The sequence below is a fragment of the Hippoglossus stenolepis genome, chromosome 16 (assembly GCF_022539355.2).
Source record: "Hippoglossus stenolepis isolate QCI-W04-F060 chromosome 16, HSTE1.2, whole genome shotgun sequence".
NCBI classification, from domain to species: Eukaryota; Metazoa; Chordata; class Actinopteri; order Pleuronectiformes; family Pleuronectidae; genus Hippoglossus; species Hippoglossus stenolepis.
In genome coordinates, this window is record NC_061498.1 from 4,186,743 (window position 1) to 4,203,738 (window position 16,996).

Sequence of the window (16,996 nt, forward strand, 5' to 3'; positions counted from 1 at the left end):
ATGAAATCTACCTCGTCAACAAAGAGGCAAACTCTCCCATTGAGTCCCTTCTGTGGGAGAGAGAGAGAGAGAGAGAGAGAGAGGGGCACTGAGAGCAGGAAGCAAGTTGCTTTCATGAAGTAAAACTACCTCAATGTTATTTTCATTGTTATTTATAGTAAAAAATCTTTTTGAGGTCTAATAGCACATATAACAAACGGCATTTCCTCGTGTTTAAGTTTTCTTTCCTCCTCTTTACTGTTGGCTTCAGTCTATATTCTGTCTTCCATATGTGTCTGGTCCTCACTCCTCCTTTCATTGACCGTCCACTCCTCTCTTTTTATTCTATATTCTCTTACCTCCCTGTTTCTTTACTCAATAACTTTCCTCCTATTCTTCTCATTCTCTGATGACTTTAGTAAAAGTAACGCTCCTTCAACTTTGAACTCTCTCCATTCCTCTCGCTGTCTCTTTCAACTTTTGTCCATCTTGCACTTCATTGTGCATTTTAGGGTTAGGGTTCATCAGAGTACGTCTCATGAACCCACATCCTCTTCATTCCTTTCATAAAACTTCACACTACACCTCAGAGGAAACTCCTGCCGCTCTAGTTTTGAAGCGTCTCACAAACCGTCACCATTTCTCTCTCTGTCTCTGCCGCAACCTCTCTTCATCTGTTTGTGCTCTGTGTCTCTTTCACACGTATTTGCTCTTTTCTTTCCCTTCTCTAATCTGCTCAGCACAATTCCTGCTTCATTGGAGCCTCTGATTCTTCTTCTCAGATGACACTGATAGAGCTGAGGAGTTTTATTTGTTCGCCATGATAATTATTCATAATGAAAACTGGCTCGCTGTCGACTGTCTGCACGCGTGTTTGGTTTCGCGAGGCTGTGGCGTGTGATTGTGAAGTGTGATTCCCTGCCTATATACACTTCTCAGCAAAACACAATGCATAAAGAAAAAAATAGATTCATCACTTTAAACAGGTGGTCAAACTTTAAGGCACAAACGTTTTTTGCCTTTACTTAAAATAAATGTTTTTTAAAAGCTCCAAAAATGTACTTTAAGCAGAGCAGAGTATTTTAAACACAAGTAAGTCAGTTACCCCTCGATGTAAAAGCACTTTTCAGTGGAGGACTTACTAAACTTAAAAAGACGACCACCACTGGAGGAAGTGATGCTGTTCCCTGAGTTTAAAGGCCGGCCATGCTGGTTAACTTTAGCTGGATGGCAAGAAGCCATGATGGAGCCACTCATGCACATAATGGGGTCTTTTCTCCCCGACCTCATCCCACCAATCTCTATTTCCTCCCCTTCATTTGCCCTTCGGCCTGTTGTTTCCATTTTTCTTCCAGCTGCCTCTCTCCATTTATCTCCACTCCCCGTCTTCCTTAAATTCGTTTTTATGATTCTCCGTCCTCTTCCGATCCATTTCAATCATTTTCACTTTCGCCCCAGCTTTCGAAAAACCTTACTCCGTGCTCATCCACCCGTCCACGCTGCCCCTCCGTTCCACTGATCGTTTCCTGTGTAGCTGAATGATGGGCAGGTTCTCACACCCACAAGGAGGCCACACGACCCCACTGTGGACGGGTGAGAGGTCTTGGGGGGGTTGGATGTCCCCGGGGTGTGCGCGATAGAGTGTGTACCAGCGGTGTGACAGTGCTCAGCGACGTGAACTGAGGCTTGAGCAGGTACCAGCAGTCTTGCCCCCGGGGGTTGCTAACCTAGTCACACCACAGATGTGTATGTGCAGCCTGTATGTGCATGTGTGTGTATGTACGTGCAATGCAGTGCAGACAAAGTATTAAGCCTGCGACTGATATCAGCACTGGTCAGTGTTTCACTGCATCGCTTTAATTTGTGACCTGATGTTCAGCAATTAAAACATGCATCTAGTTTGGTTGACATTCAGTAAGTAACTTTAGGAACAGATATCCCAGCGTGTGGCCAAAGGTTTCTTACTTTTCCCGTCTGTAGGTTTAAGAGGATTACACTGAGCTGAAGTTGTGGTTATGAATCATACAGTGATCACCCAGTATGGATGTGAACATTAGGCATGTGCAGTATCTGTGTAATTCCTGGGCTTTTGCATAATCATAGGGCTACAGGAGCATATTCCATAAATGCCTCTGCTCTAGAGAGGCTCATTGGACGGGCGTACATCTCGTTAGTCTTCTTCCTTGACCTTCTGAGCTTTGACCCTTTTGAAGTGTCTGGTATGGGACCACTGCCCAGGCCATTATGCACTTTATTCTAAGACCTATGAGCGTGGGACAGATAGTTCACTGGACTGGTTCTCAAATGTGAGAAACGAAAAGATTTGGCGATAAAAGAGCAATAATCCTCACGATCAGTAAACCTATTCAAACTGAACCGAACCTGAACTGTAGAAGCAAAGAGCCATTCAAAGCCCGTTTGCTCTCCATCTCCCTTCAGAGGAATGAATGTACACACCAGCCATTAATGCTCTCTCTCTCTCTCTCTCTCCATCTTTATTCCTCAAGCACTGAAAAGTTCAGCTGCCTTCCATGAACAGAGACGGAACTTGGAACGAGCACGGGTGAGTTTGTCATCCTCGAGTCGATCACGGAGTTTCAGCCGACAGTTGTCCGTCCAGGTCCTCATGTCACAGCATTAGAGAGAAAGACTGGAAAAGAGAAATAAGAGCTGAACTAAAGACATGCACTGAGGATGAATACTCTTATTGGACTGTTAGGTCACGTGTAAAAGTATTAACTACACCAGGGATTCCTAACACAGGGTACTTGTACTCGTACTGTACTTGCCTTTATGGATGAACTTTTGTAAAAACAAGCGATAAGCGGTTGAAAAAAGAACCATGAGATAAAAAATGATAATAGTAAAGGTTGAACTAATTGAAATAGTTTGCTAAAACTAAAGGACAAATATACAAGATTGGATAAATATATAGAACAAGTATTACCCAGAGACTAACGGATAAATATTAGCTTAAAAAATTGCTAAATATTAGAGTTAAACTGTGGAAATATGCAGCTAAAAACACATTCAAAAGTAATGAATAATTGAAAAAGGTTGAATATAGCTAACAAATGGATAAACCTTTAAATATTTAGTTAAACGTGCAGATCAAGGGTTAAAGGACATAGCTAAATGAAATGGATAAAACATAAGATGGCTAAAGTTATGGATAAGTTGAATAGTTGAAATGATTAGTTATAAATCGTTGAAATAGTTAGTTACGAGTGATAGATTCATGCTTAAGACAACTACACATCATGAGTAAAAGGTCAACGTGAATAGTTAAATGGATAAACGGGGATTATACATTGTTGTTCGTCAGCTAAAATAAATGGACAAGGTTTGCTAAAAGCAGGGTTTAAATTGGTCCAGTGTTGTTTAGGACACCCCCAGCTCGTAGGCCCACGTTCTCCCAGCACAGATCATATTTTAACACAAGTCTTGTGTTGATCGTTTGCTCTGATCGTCCGTCCTCTCCCTCTGGGGCCCGGCTGCATATTACAGCACACACTGCGCTCGCCCGTCACACAAGAGGCAGAGAGAGTGAACATCAGAGCTTGAAAACATCAGAGCTGTCGAGGGCTTTCCCTTTTTTCTGTCAAGGGGTTTTTCTTCCACACGAGCCGATCAGTCAGTCACTCGTCAGACAGACAGACAGACAGATGGCAGAGAGCCAGGTGGATGTCAGGGAGAAAAATAGGTCATTAATTAATATAAAGAACCCAGCTAACAGACTTTGTATTGTCTAATTTCAAATTGAATTTCCCTAATCCACCTTCTTACATAATAAATCCCAATTTAACCCCCAGACAAAAGTAATGAATGAGTTTAGATAAATATCATTTTTCGATATACCAAAAGAAAACCAGGTGTGATGAACCAGATTAAATGTTCATGAGAAAACAGATTATGGAAAGATAACAATGTAGTATGTGTATATGTAACCATCTATTTCTCTCTTTCTCCAGACTGAGGACTATCTCAAGAGGAAGATCAGGAGTCGACCGGAGCGAACAGAACTGATCAGGATGCACATCCTGGAGGGTAAGAGCTGCAGAGCGCCCCCTGCTTGTTTGGAGCATTGGGTCAGTTTGACTAACAACTTCTAATGATGTTAAACATGATGTTAAACATTTCTACCATTTGTGTGTTTGGCTTCCAGAGACGTCAGCGGAGCCGTCACTGCAGGTCAAGCAGCTGCAGCTGAAGAAAGCTCGCCTCGCCGACGATTTGAACGTTAAGATCTCCCATCGGCCGGGGCCCATGGAGCTGATTCACAAAAACATCCTGCCTGTTCACTCCATCATTAAACAGGCCATAGGTTAGTGCTGCCTTCATCACCAGCTTGTTAGGCTTCAGGTGCCAGAAAAACAAAACCTCAGCTATTATAACAAAGCTACTGTCAGGTATCCAGACCTCTGCATCTTGAGTCATGTTTGCATTGTCTCCTACTCAACATGAGATTCAAACCTTACATGTAGCAACAGTCTGAGTTTCTCTCAGCTGTCTGCGTTACTCGTATGCATGTTTTTTAAGTGGCTGCACACAGAACCCAGTTAAAATCCTCCCGTCAACGTGTGTCACCTGTAACAACCTTCATTTCATAGTTGCCAGCTTGCTTGTTGCTTTTTCTGCCCTCTAGTGGCCAATAAATTCTGAATTCACCTTTAAATAAAATACCCTCTGTATATTCTGCAGAGGAGGGTAAACAAAATAAATAATCCAATTCAAATGTGCAATATATCACAGCACACCTACACTGTGAGGCTCCTGACAGGATGTCCCTCTTGGTCCTCTCCTCCAGCTTTTATGAACACACTGATGTTTCCTCTCTGATGCCTCAGCTGTGCACCCACACAAACACACACACACACAAACATGCACCCACACAGATGCCTCGTCACACACAGTTAACACAAACACACACATATTTACATCCAACATACACTGCAGTGCGACTCTTCCTGCTTCAGAACAGCCGCTGCTGTGGGTTTGGAAAGGTTAAAGTAGGATAAAGTAAATCATGCATGCCCTCTCATCTCTGCTTGACAGATGCAAAGTTAAGACGTCTCCCCCTCCTCTGCTGTCAGCTTTAAATAGCCACGCTGGCTGCTACCGGAACACATTATCTTTTATTAGGAGAATTACATTCTAATTGAAGAGTTGAGAGTCTGAATGAGAGGTGATTTCTCTCGGATGTAATATTGTGACAGGTATAATGACATCATTTACACTTTAATGATAAAAGAAACGTAGGGGCAGTACTTAGGAGGCTTTCACATCCACCTTGCTTGGTCCAGAGCTTCAGACTTTGCAGTTTAGTCTGAACCTAAATAAAAGGGGTGAAAGGTGCCTCAGAAGCGACCAGAAGAGATGGTCTCAGTGCTCATCACTTTCTCTTTGTTGAAAATACATTTTCAGACCAAGTACAGGAAGTTGAGACGTCATTAAACAATAGAAGAAGAAGAGGATTCAACGACATAACGTCTGATCCACGAGGATGTTCATTTTGTCGGTAGTAATAACAGATCATATTTCAGTTTAGCTAAGTTAGCGAATGCAATAGTCAAATTGACAACATGTCGGCTGCATGTCGGTCTTCAAACCAACAACGTTAAGAACAGGTGATGACGACAGAACATACGGATGTCGTACAACAAAAGTCCTAAATTCCTAAATTGTAATGTGAAATCAAAACTAACCACAAATTAAACGTGAACAACGAAGACCTGAATCTCGGTCGGAACTTTCAGGTGTGAAAACTAGTCGCACATCCGAGGATGAGATCCGAGACGTTGAGTCCAGCTGCTTGATCGATGTTCGGGGGGGAAGGTTGCTGAGATTCAATAAGATACAGAGTCAGTGGATTATCCGTCACTGTCAGCGTGTCTCAATAAACACAATTGCATTATCACAAGTTGCAGCAGGAGCTCTGGGGACACGGGAGCTACACAGAGTTAACACGCAGTGACACACACATGCAGACACACACTGGCGCAGCGCATCAGTCGGGAAGTCATCACAGTATTAGATCAGAGGGAATTAAATCTGCCCCCATGTTGTCTTTTCATCATCGCCTGCTGATGGTACATTAATGGCCAGTGGTGTACTTTGCATAACTGTCTGCTGTGGCCCATAGCAGCTCCAGCATCCAACAGAGGAAGTGAAGTCTTTATTCCAGTCCAGGGGATCCTAGCAGGTAGCTTTACTCCCTAATCCCTGTAAAGACTCATAAGTCTGCATAGTAATGAATTGATTATATCAGATCCCTTCGGGGGGGAAATTATCAGGAGAAACCGTGCTTTGATTCGTTTCCATGCATATTTAGTTTTTCTCGCATATTTTTCATATAATGTATATTTCAGTTTTTCAGCTCCGAACATTTTGTAGAAAGAGAATCATTAGTAGCACAGGAGGCGCGGCTGGATGAAGTAGAAAGAACAATGACTTAATGAAGAGTTAATGCAGTCGCAGCACAAATGACACGACCCGTCCTCGTCGTTCGTCAGGGAGACGCCATCTGTCACGTTAAAAACCTCGTGTGAATGAGGCGGCGGGATTTATGTGGCTGCAGATGGAGAGTGAATGCAGATGAATGCTAGCGACCACTGAGATAGAGCTGAGCTTATCCGGGCCGCAGCGTGGACGACAGAGAAGATATCATCTCATCCTGCGCACGCTGACTTCCATGGGCCATGATGTGAATGCAGACACAAGAAGTTTTTAAGTCGCTCTGCAGCTGCCGTCACACTCTGTTCAGGGATAAACGCTCCGGGTGACGTTTCTGGAGCAGACACTGGAGAATAAGCTTGTGGTGCGAGGAGCTCGTTGTAGTATTTCACACAGTCAGAGGAGCATTAACACACACGTGCAGGGACGTGTCGCTGGTTCTAACAGAGGAGGCGCTCGGGATCATTTCTCCTCACAGTGCATTAGTTCATTGGCACAGTGACGGTTTGGATTCTGGATCGACACCTGTTGGGTCGACCACGATTTCCGACGGACGTGGTTTAGGTCAAAGAAGAAGATTTTACATTTTGGTGTGGGATTGTGAGATATGGCTTTTTTACGTCTCCACAGATATCCCAGGGAATAATACATGGATCTGAATCTGATATCTAGTGTGTGCACTTTGATGCAACTTGATTGAGTTTAAGGGGACTATTGGGCCAGGGGGGACACCAGGGGGGACACCAGGGGGGACACCGGCCTCAGCTGAAATCTGATTGATCCCTGAAGTGCCACTGTCCTGTCAGTAGTCTTTAAAATGAAATAAACGAGTCACTTACTATTAGTACTAACAATCAATATGCCAATTCATTTGGAGCTGACAGTAAACATGGAATAACGTGCATGGATGTAGGACATATAAATATAATTGGCCCCTTTATGGACCTCCATTTTGAAAAACTCTCCATCCACCAAGATATATGTTCTTCCCTGTCTCCCTCTCCCCTCCCTCAGAGACACAGTTTCCAAAGGCTGCAGGTGATAACTCATCCTGTGACGTGGACAGCAATGACAGTTTGTCCCCAGAACAGCCAGTAGGACAGGAGTCGCCTGCGGCCGTGGGACCCCCACCCTCTCCACAAGACACTGAGAGCTGCATCCCCTCTCCTACACAGGTACGAATCCTCTGGAGGGAAGACGGTGATGTGATTGACATGTCGTGTGTCATAGCTGCAAGAGTGTAAAAATAGAGTGAATTCAGAGGACAAAGTGAAGTCGAGGAAGAATTAACTTTTGGAGCAGATTCGGGGTGTACAGGATTATTATAATTTCTTCACTCTCTTATACGGCAGAGATCTTTAGCTATTTTGTGATGAGTGGTTTGGCTTTATTGAATTCAGGGGGCTGTTGGGGACCTTTCTGACTGCCAGTCTCTGTAGAAGGGTGCTGTGCCTGTTTGTGAGGCCATGATGAAGTAGTAGTAGAAGGTGGAGCTCAGTCCACGTCTGTTTTCATCTTGTCCATCAGGACCCTCCTTCAGCTCCTCGTGTACCTCTGCTCTCTGGACACCGACCCTCACTGAAGCTAACCAATGGGGTGACAGCACCATCTGCCCAGAGGATGGGTGTGGCCTCTCTGATCAGGGTAAGTGACGAACCAAACCTCACAGGTTGAAAAAGGCCTCACCTCTCAGTAAACTGTCGGTGCTCAGATCTAAAGATGGTGTTTGTGTTGCTAACAGAACAGATGAAGTGTGATGTGACGGTTGTTGCACAACCTGAAACGTGTGAAGCAGAGCATGAAACATTTGCATCAGCTACAGAACATGAACAGCTGCTGCTCCCGTTAGCACCATGGGCCCATTGTCATGGTTTTACTGTCAACTCGTTTCCAGCTGCAGCTGAAGAGACAGGAATCTTTCTTTAGAGTCAAGAGACATTAAATAGTAATGAGACATTTATCAGGTTGCCACACGCATGACTCTAAATGCATTCACCTTCCAAACTTTTAGAGGTTGGATTGTGTTATTTGTGTTAACAGCCTGCTGCAAATGCCCCAAGTGGTAGAAAAGTAATTAATACCGCTGCACTGTGTCATATTACAAACAAAAGTTTATGTTTACAATGATCAACATCACTGCTTCTTTTCTTGTTCCAGACGAAACCAAACTCTGACCGCTCCGCCCAGAGACACAAGAAACCAAAGGACAACCAGCCAAAGGTAGACTTCTGTTCCTGTGTTTAGACCATAGAGTTTATATAAAGATGGACGACATGACAGCATGTCCTGCCTCCTCCATGTCAGCAGATGGGACATGGGCCAAACTCAAATGTCAAAGTACCCGTCATATAAAGTTTTCTCAAAGACGGTTTGTGTCAGTTTAGGTCATTCTAATGATGTATGTTCAAGTGTTCATGTTTGATGGTGATATGTCGTGATTGACAGCTGAGATGGGATGTTTTGGCTTCATTTCTTGGCAGTGGGAGGAGGTGGAGACGAGTCCTTCATCTTTATTTTCAGTTTATGGTTTAGACTAGAAGAGGAAGTAAACTAACGATAGCTTTCTGATGAACCAATTTATCTAAACCTAAGAGGGACCCGACATTAGCCGTTGAATCAGCAATGTAATGCTTGAGTAATGATTTGTGACGTTGTTCGTGATGTGTTTAATCCAGATAAAGAAGTTAAAGTACCATCAGTACGTCCCTCCTGACCAGAAGGGAGAAAAAGAGCCTCCTCCTCTGCTGGACTCGTCTTATGCCAAGATCCTGCAGCAGCAGCAGCTTTTCCTGCATCTCCAGATCCTCAGTCAGCAGCAGCAGCACTACAACTACCAGGCCATCCTGCCGGCTCCACCCAAGTGAGTGTGGCGTTGGAAAAAGAAAAAGAGCCACTCTGTTCTGCTCTTTAGTTTAATATCATCTCAGAACTCAGAATCTGGGGTGGTGCAAATGGTTTATTTGCATTAGCTGTAATTGTTTAAAGGCTGAAAAGATCATTATCGTCTTCCTACCTCTGCCTGTCCCCCCGACAGACCTCAGAAAAATTTGTCTTCCTCCTCCAACTCCAGGACCACCTCCTCCCCACCGTCGCCTCTCGCTGCCCCCCCCTCTGTCCAGGGCCGTCACAGCTCAGCTCCTTTAGATGGGACACAAGCAGGGTCTCTACCTCTAAACCTGGATGAGATGAAGGTTAGATCATATTTCTCCTCAGGGGTGGACATCACCCAAACTATAAAACATGTGTAGAATCAACAGGCTTCTACAGGTGGATAGAACTTGATTTTGTGAAATATTCTTGTTGACATAGCAAAGTGAGCCGTTAGCTCAGAGCCGACAAAGAGAGAGACAGTAACAGATTATTCTGTCTTTATTTTATATCCTCTCCTCCTTCTCCTTTAATCCTTTTCAATTTTCTTCTCATGTTTCATCCTCATCTCTTCACTTCTTATCGCTCTCGTCCCTCGTTCTCCATTTCTCTTTCACTCCATCTCCCGTCAGGTCGTGGAGCTGAAGTGCCAGCTGAAGCTGCGTAGCTTGCCCGTCTCCGGCACCAAAACAGGCCTCATCGAGAGGCTGAAGGCCTACCAGGAGCTGAACGGAGGCAGTGGCACTACCTCCGCTCCAACAGCAGGGGGTAACACAGGGCCGGGGGCGGAAGGAGCAGGAAGATCCTCCCATCCTGCTGCAGCCGTCGCCGACAGCGCATCACAGCGGCAACAGATCCAGTGCTGCCGGGCATCCTCCCTGACGAGTCAGCTAGGTGACTGCAGAGGATTTCCACTGTGCCACACTCACAGTCACTGCATGTCTGTGTGGTTTTTAGTTTTATCTATTTTGTATTAGTCAGTGGGGGGGTTTCTGTGGATAGACAAATTCTTAGAAATTAAATGTAGCAAACAATAATGACAGAGTGTGTTGTCTGTCAAATCCCCCATTCATGATCTCTGTGTGACTGACCCATGTAACACTTCCTCTCCCCCTGCAGCCGCTCCTCAGCAGCTTGTGACCTCCAGTGGTGCGGTGTCACCACCCCCCCCCGTCTCCATCACCCTCTCTGACCACCCGCCGGCCAACAGCAGTCCAGTGGAGTCCAGCGGCAACAGTGATGCTTTGGAGGAAATGGTGGGAATAAGCTTCACATGTGATCTGTTGAATTAATCTTGTGTAACCACAGAAGCATCTTCACATTCGTTACTCATCTTACACGTTTGAATATTGAAAAATGTAAACTGGTTATGACTTAACCGTGCCATGACCTTGCTAGAACCGTGGATGTCAATGTCAGCCTTTATTTATTATATTCTTATTTTCTGTCTAGATGAGGTCACCTCTCTCCCAGTCGGGTCTTCAGCCACGTTCAGCTCCTCGGCTTTCAACGAATATTAAACAAGAGTTCCCATGTTCCGCCCCAGCTCCGTGTCAGTTCTCTCTAAAGCCAGCGTCTCTGCAGAAACACCGCCCGCTCCCGTCAGCTGTCCCCACAGCTCCAGTACGGACTCTGGACAAAGACAAGATGCTGAAGGAGAAAGACCAGCAGATAGAGGAGTTGACCAGGATGCTGAGGCAGAAGCAGAGGCTGGTGGAGGTGCTGAGGATGCAGCTGCAGCATGGGAACCGAGGAGCGCAGGTTTCTGAGCCTGTGGTTCTTGTAAGAGTAAAACAAGAACCTCCTGATAAGCCTGCTGTCACCCTCACGTCTGTCCATCCTCCATTCCCCCCTCCCACATCATCTGTTTCATGTGACACTAAAGTCACAGTCAAACAGGAAGCCCCTGAGACGGAGGAAGTGCAATCCCTAGACTCCCGTGGATCTTACTTGCAAACTCAGGAAGCACAGGAGCAAGTTCAGCTGCACATCGAGCCACAGAACAAACAGCAGCATCATGACTGTCTGCAGCAGAACGCTCTGCAGCTGGCCCAGCGGCACGTCGTACACAAACTCCTGCTGCAGCAGCAAAACATCCACAACTGTAACCAGGCGCTGGAGAATCAGCAGAAACTTTCTCTGCAGAAAAAGAAGAAATCTCACAAACAGCAGCAGAAGCAACAGATTCTAATGAAACAACAACTGAAGCCGCTGTTTCAGCAGCAGCCGACTAAACAGCCACAGCAAATCCAGATACACACCAAGATACATTTGAAGCAACAACAGGTGCTAATACAGAAGAAACAACAGGTGCAGCAGCAGGCCCCACAGGTGAGGAAGGGGGTCAGGGTTGAAGCTGTAAATAATATTTCGGACACCTACACTTCTTCCTCTAAAAGTTTTTTTTATGTGCAGGTGTCTCAGGAGTACGTGAAGGAGCAGTCAGGATCGGTCCCCTCTCTCCCGACCTGGTCAGACTCCACCGCGGCCCTGGTCACAGACGGGGAAGGAAACCACTTCTTGATCGCACTGAGCAATCGCATCACTGACGCACCCGAGGGAAAAGCGACCAATCACATCACTCTCCAGGTACATCACATCAAAATCCCAATTCATTTTTTGTTCTTCCCGTGTCTGCGTGGGTTTTCTCTGGGTACTCCGTCCTCCTCCCGCAGTCCAAAGTCATGCAGATTGGGGATTAGGTCCAAAGTAGTGGGAGGAAGATGATCTGGACGTATGAGTCTCCACTAGAATCATGTTAGCATATTGCATGGATCCCTGTGATACTCCTCATCCTCAACCAAAGCCCGGAGCCTCCTTCCTCGTCAGAAGTGCAGCATCAGGCTGCTCTGTTAATGTGTCACTAAAATACAGACAGAAACATGAGTGAAAGAACTGCTCCAGTGAGTCTGTGGAAATTAATGACTTACGCTGTTTCACACAACGACAGCAGTCCTTGATAAGAGTGTCTGACTCCAGCCAGATGCTGATTATTATTGCTTTGCTAATTACTCTAACGACATCCTCCATTACTATGATTCATGTTGTTGATGGGGGAGGAACAAAGACTCCGTCGCATCTCGGCTAATTGAGATGTGGAGTCTTTTCTCGTGGAGCGCAGGTGTGCTCGCTCTCTTTGTCTGCGGGGTGAAGCCCGACCTCAAAACATGAACAGATTTGTTGACTGCGCATATCGCTCCTGGTGGTTGGCGTAGGTTTAGCACCGGTATGAGATATTCTCTGCGGGAGAGAGCTGCCCGTGTGTGGGGGGGGGGGTGAATCCCAACCCAGGGTACGTGTGTCACGGGGTCGCTTCGGGGTTCATGGAGAAGAAAACTTACATAAACATATTGAGTCAGCTGTAACACCTGATCCCCACATTCTGACAGTGTGTAAAAATGTATTTGTGTAATGGATAAATTGTGAAATACAGTATCTGATAAATGTTATATATAAAAATAATGGGTGAAGATAAAGAACTGGATGAGTATGAATGTTGAAACATTTAGCAGAAGGTAAAAGTAATGGATGACTAGTTTAAATCTGATAATGAGATAATGACATAATTGATGAATTAGAATTAACCTAAATATTGGATAATGTGATAGATGCTGAAATTACTAAAGGTAATGGTTGAGTGGTTGAAACGTAATTATATATGGTAAATATATAATTACGCAATAGATACATTGAAGTAGTGGTGTTGATTCTAGGGTAAATCAGTTTATTGGGGGTGCACCTGACAAATATCATCACTGTGAACCATTGGAAAACAAATGTGAACAAATGTCTTGTTTTTTCTTAACATGTAAAAGCAGGTAGAGAACAGGGGACCCCAGGTGTCAGGGGACCGACCACAGCAGGGAGCCGCTCAGTGTGTGTCCGCCCCCCCCAGTCTGCAGCCCCTCCTCCAGAACCAGGAGGCCGCTCCCTCGGGGGAAAACATCCCATCACCTCCCTCTCACACTGTAAGTAATCTACCACACGGATAATCCTTCAAGGGGATTTCTAACTTTTCCCAAAAATCCAAATTTTCCCATTATCTTGTCCTTGGAAAGTGAAACCTTGTTTCCTGTTTCTGTTTCCAGCTCGGCTCCAGTCTGGATGTTTTATTTAGTCGTCTGTCTCCAGCTTCTGTTCAGACGGCCGCCTCCTCGCCGGATAACAAAGTATGACGCACCGCATGCTCCCAATGTGTCATTGCACAAATCAGCTGTTTTATGTAAACCTTTACACACCAGGCTGCAAATGTTCATAATCATGATTTTAATGACCTTTGCCAGTTTGTTTTTATATTCATGGCTCCGCCCCCCGCTGACAGCCAGTGGCCCACAGGTGTCAGGTTTTACTGCTGTCACTGTCCGTCTCATTCTTCTGAGCAAAATATCACAGGATTTAAATTTGTTTAACGCACAGTTGGACTCAAGGATAAACTGATTAGGGCCAAAGGTCAAAGTAACTGTGACCTCATCCCAAAAAAGTCAGAGGTCAAAGGTCATGTAACTGAAACAGCTCTGGTCAGCGGAGGCATCCAACCAGGGAGAGCTAGTTCTAGTTTTTGCTTTAGTGTCCTTTGTATCGCGCATTTTATCACAACATGACACATCAAGTGCTCTTGTCATGCAGTAACACTGTGTGTGTCTGTGTGTGTGTGTGTGTGTGTGTGTGTGTGTGTGTGTGTGTGTGTGTGTGTGTGTGTGTGTGTGTGTGTGTGTGTGTGTGTGTGTGTGTGTGTGTGTGTGTGTGTGTGTGTGTGTGTGTGTGTGTGTGTCCTCAGCCTACAGAGCATGAAGATGATTTTATCGACATCATTTTGCAGACAGGAGGTGAGACATCGTCCGCTCTGTTTGTTCTCCTACTGATCCGTCACCCTCAGGTCGACACATCACTTTGAAACATTAACATTCTCTGTGTTTCTCTTTATAGAAAAGTCGACCCCCTTCAACACAGCATCAGACTCGTCCCTGGACCGTCTCAATCCAAACTCCCCTGCCTCCTCCCCTGCCTCCTCCCCATTCCAGCTGATGCTATCTCCTCCCGTCGCACCCAGCTGCGACACCCCCCCGCCCTCCGTCTCAGAGCGCTCCGAGCTTCAGACTCTGGTCGACGCCACAGGAGAGGAACAGCACTTCAACACTGGGAGCGGACGCCTGGAGGACTTCCTGGAGAGCACCACGGGCAAGCCTCTCCTGGGGGTGGAGCCCGGAGGCCTGCTGACGCTGATCGACGACCTCCACAGCCACATGCTGTGCACCCCCAGCATCCTGGACCACCCCCCGTCTCCCATGGACACCTTCAACATGGCACCAGAGGAGGAGCGTGGCCTGGACAGTATGGATTGGTTGGACCTCACAATGGGAGTAGAGACAGGGGAGGAAAGCACCACGCTCGCCCCGCTCGGCCCTCACACTCCCGCTAGTATCTTCTCCACAGACTTCCTGGACAGTTGTGACCTGCAGATACACTGGGACTCCTGCCTGTAGGATGTATGTGCAGCGGTTAGTACACATACACCAACATGGAACTGATTGCTGAGGCTTCAGTTTTTGATGAGAGCACTTTTCTCTGCATCTTCACACACGTTTGCTTTATTGAATCCTCAAGCACTTTGACCTTTATTGTACTTACACACTGCAGTATTGACTGCATACACGTATTAGGCAGGTCCTACATATGTACTCACTTACATAGTATATCTACTCAGATATATATCTGGACCCAATCTGTGCTGAGGCTCTTTGAACTGGGTCATGTACCTGTTGCCTGCAGACAGACGAATCTACCTGAGGACGCAGACGCCATGTTGATGTGGAAAGGTCAATCGGTTTATTTGACCTTTGTCTAATTAGAATGCGAGCTCTTCCTTAGCGGCCTTTCGTAGTAAACATAATCCATATTTGACCACTGCAGGAAAAAGATATAGGTAATCGATGAGATTGGGTCAAAGACGGATTTCCCAGCAACACGACTGTGTAAATAGGTTGTTTGTAGACGAGCTGTCCTCCATAATTTAAAAATATTAAAAAACATATGAACAGTGGGAGAAATTAAGCTAATTAATTGATTTGACGTCATTCTGGAGGACAAAAGACATGAAGTATTTAAAGATGTGATCTAATCAGAGTCGGTTCTTGTTTCATTCACAACACAACTTCCTCCAAACAACTCTTATGCAAAAGGTTTTATGCAACTGTCACCAGTGAAGCAAGTTACTGCATCAGGTACTGAGGTGAGAGATGGTGACTCCTGCAGATGAGCGCAACAAAATAAACTTGATTTATCTTATTTAAGTTTATTTCCAGGATTACAGAGAGAACATTACATTGATATTTAAAATATTGGGGTGTTTTTCGAGTATTTGTCAGAGAATGACCCTTTAATGTCACGTGAAGCCAAATGTCTTAATTTCTTAATTGATGTAATTCTATGAACATTATAAACACGTACACACATTTTGTATTTATATATGTTATGTATGAATGTCTTTGCTATGACGACCTCTGAATGTAAACATGTGGGACTAAGGTTTGTGCACCTGGTGTAGACTCTACATCTATATTCACAATACTGCGTGTTACTGCTTTAGAAACAGCCTCACTGTCGTTTCTCTCCCGTTCTGTTTGCTCTTAATGAACAAACAGTATCATATGAAAGAGAAGGGACTGTATACAGTTGGATAAAATGCCTTCATGTTAAGGCATTTGTCATATTTTTTGTTTTAATGGTGATAACTGGCTGTCCTGTACTGTATCAGTACTGTGGCCACTGAGGTTTTTATTTCCCTCTGAGATTTTACACTGATGTTTAGGCACTAAAGATTTATTATAAGACACGTTTGTTTGTATAGTTTTATAAAATCTATACACCAGAGTGTAACACTCTGTGTATAGGTTGGTGTGAACTGTGACTACTATTTTCAGCCAGAGAAAACGTGCTTTTAGCCTCTTGAACATGATATGTCAAATGTGCCTTTAGAGAATTTCCTCAGTTGTCACTTGGACTCAAAGAGGAAATGATTAGATTTCATTGGGCAAAGGTCAAAGGTCATATACAGTTAGTCTAAATATGGCAAATGAAACTACTGGTTGTTGGAGGGGAGGCATACAACCTCAGGGCAGTAATTATATCATCATATGATTAGACACTGGTTGTTACTGGTTTTGTGAACATGTGTAAATGGCTGTTTTACAGATCTACTGATTGAAATGATAATGAGACTCTGACGTCTTGGAACTGGCGATAAAGCGGGAAAACTTTTGATTTATAAAATAAAACTGAATAATGTCTCTCGAGGCCTTTGTTGTGTTTGATGCTGAAGAAGCTGACGACATTGAACTACAAAGCTGAACATCACTATATGCTTATGTGTTTTGTCTAACGGTCACATCTTCAACCTCGCTGCTTATCTTTGAAGATGTATATAAAAAGAACAAACACACAAAGACACACAACCCGACGCTGTTATAAACCCACATAGGAGCAAGTACTGCAACGCTGTCACATTGATTTACAAACGTTTCCTTCAACATTGACCTCAACCTAATCTCAGCCTAACCTTCAACCAAGTCCTCACATTAAAGTGTAATGACTTATCCTATGGGGACTTTTTAATCTGGTGACTGTGTAAACTTATTCATGGCCTCACAACATGAGTAATGCACACACACACACACACACACACACACACACACACACA

At 44.8% G+C, this 16,996-nt stretch overlaps 1 protein-coding gene across 10 annotated transcripts in view; it reads left to right on the forward strand.

The window, feature by feature from the left end:
- The window catches only part of LOC118123999 (myocardin-related transcription factor A), a 30,827-nt gene extending 14,240 nt beyond the window's left edge, over window positions 1-16,587 (forward strand). For 8 of the 10 annotated variants that reach the window (XM_035181756.2, XM_035181755.2, XM_035181757.2 and 5 more), the window contains 16 exons: window positions 2,487-2,542; window positions 3,951-4,026; window positions 4,145-4,303; window positions 7,447-7,607; window positions 7,960-8,076; window positions 8,590-8,652; window positions 9,108-9,292; window positions 9,467-9,623; window positions 9,933-10,194; window positions 10,420-10,556; window positions 10,753-11,631; window positions 11,716-11,889; window positions 13,116-13,268; window positions 13,389-13,469; window positions 14,078-14,126; window positions 14,227-16,587. In XM_035181756.2, the coding sequence (XP_035037647.2) occupies window positions 2,487-2,542; window positions 3,951-4,026; window positions 4,145-4,303; window positions 7,447-7,607; window positions 7,960-8,076; window positions 8,590-8,652; window positions 9,108-9,292; window positions 9,467-9,623; window positions 9,933-10,194; window positions 10,420-10,556; window positions 10,753-11,631; window positions 11,716-11,889; window positions 13,116-13,268; window positions 13,389-13,469; window positions 14,078-14,126; window positions 14,227-14,783 (3,266 nt within the window). In that variant the 3' untranslated portion in view covers window positions 14,784-16,587. The remainder of the gene's footprint in view (window positions 1-2,486; window positions 2,543-3,950; window positions 4,027-4,144; window positions 4,304-7,446; window positions 7,608-7,959; window positions 8,077-8,589; window positions 8,653-9,107; window positions 9,293-9,466; window positions 9,624-9,932; window positions 10,195-10,419; window positions 10,557-10,752; window positions 11,632-11,715; window positions 11,890-13,115; window positions 13,269-13,388; window positions 13,470-14,077; window positions 14,127-14,226) is intronic. The other 2 variants (XM_035181754.2, XM_035181758.2) reach the window with 2 other exon arrangements.
- The last annotated feature ends 409 nt before the right edge of the window (window positions 16,588-16,996 follow it).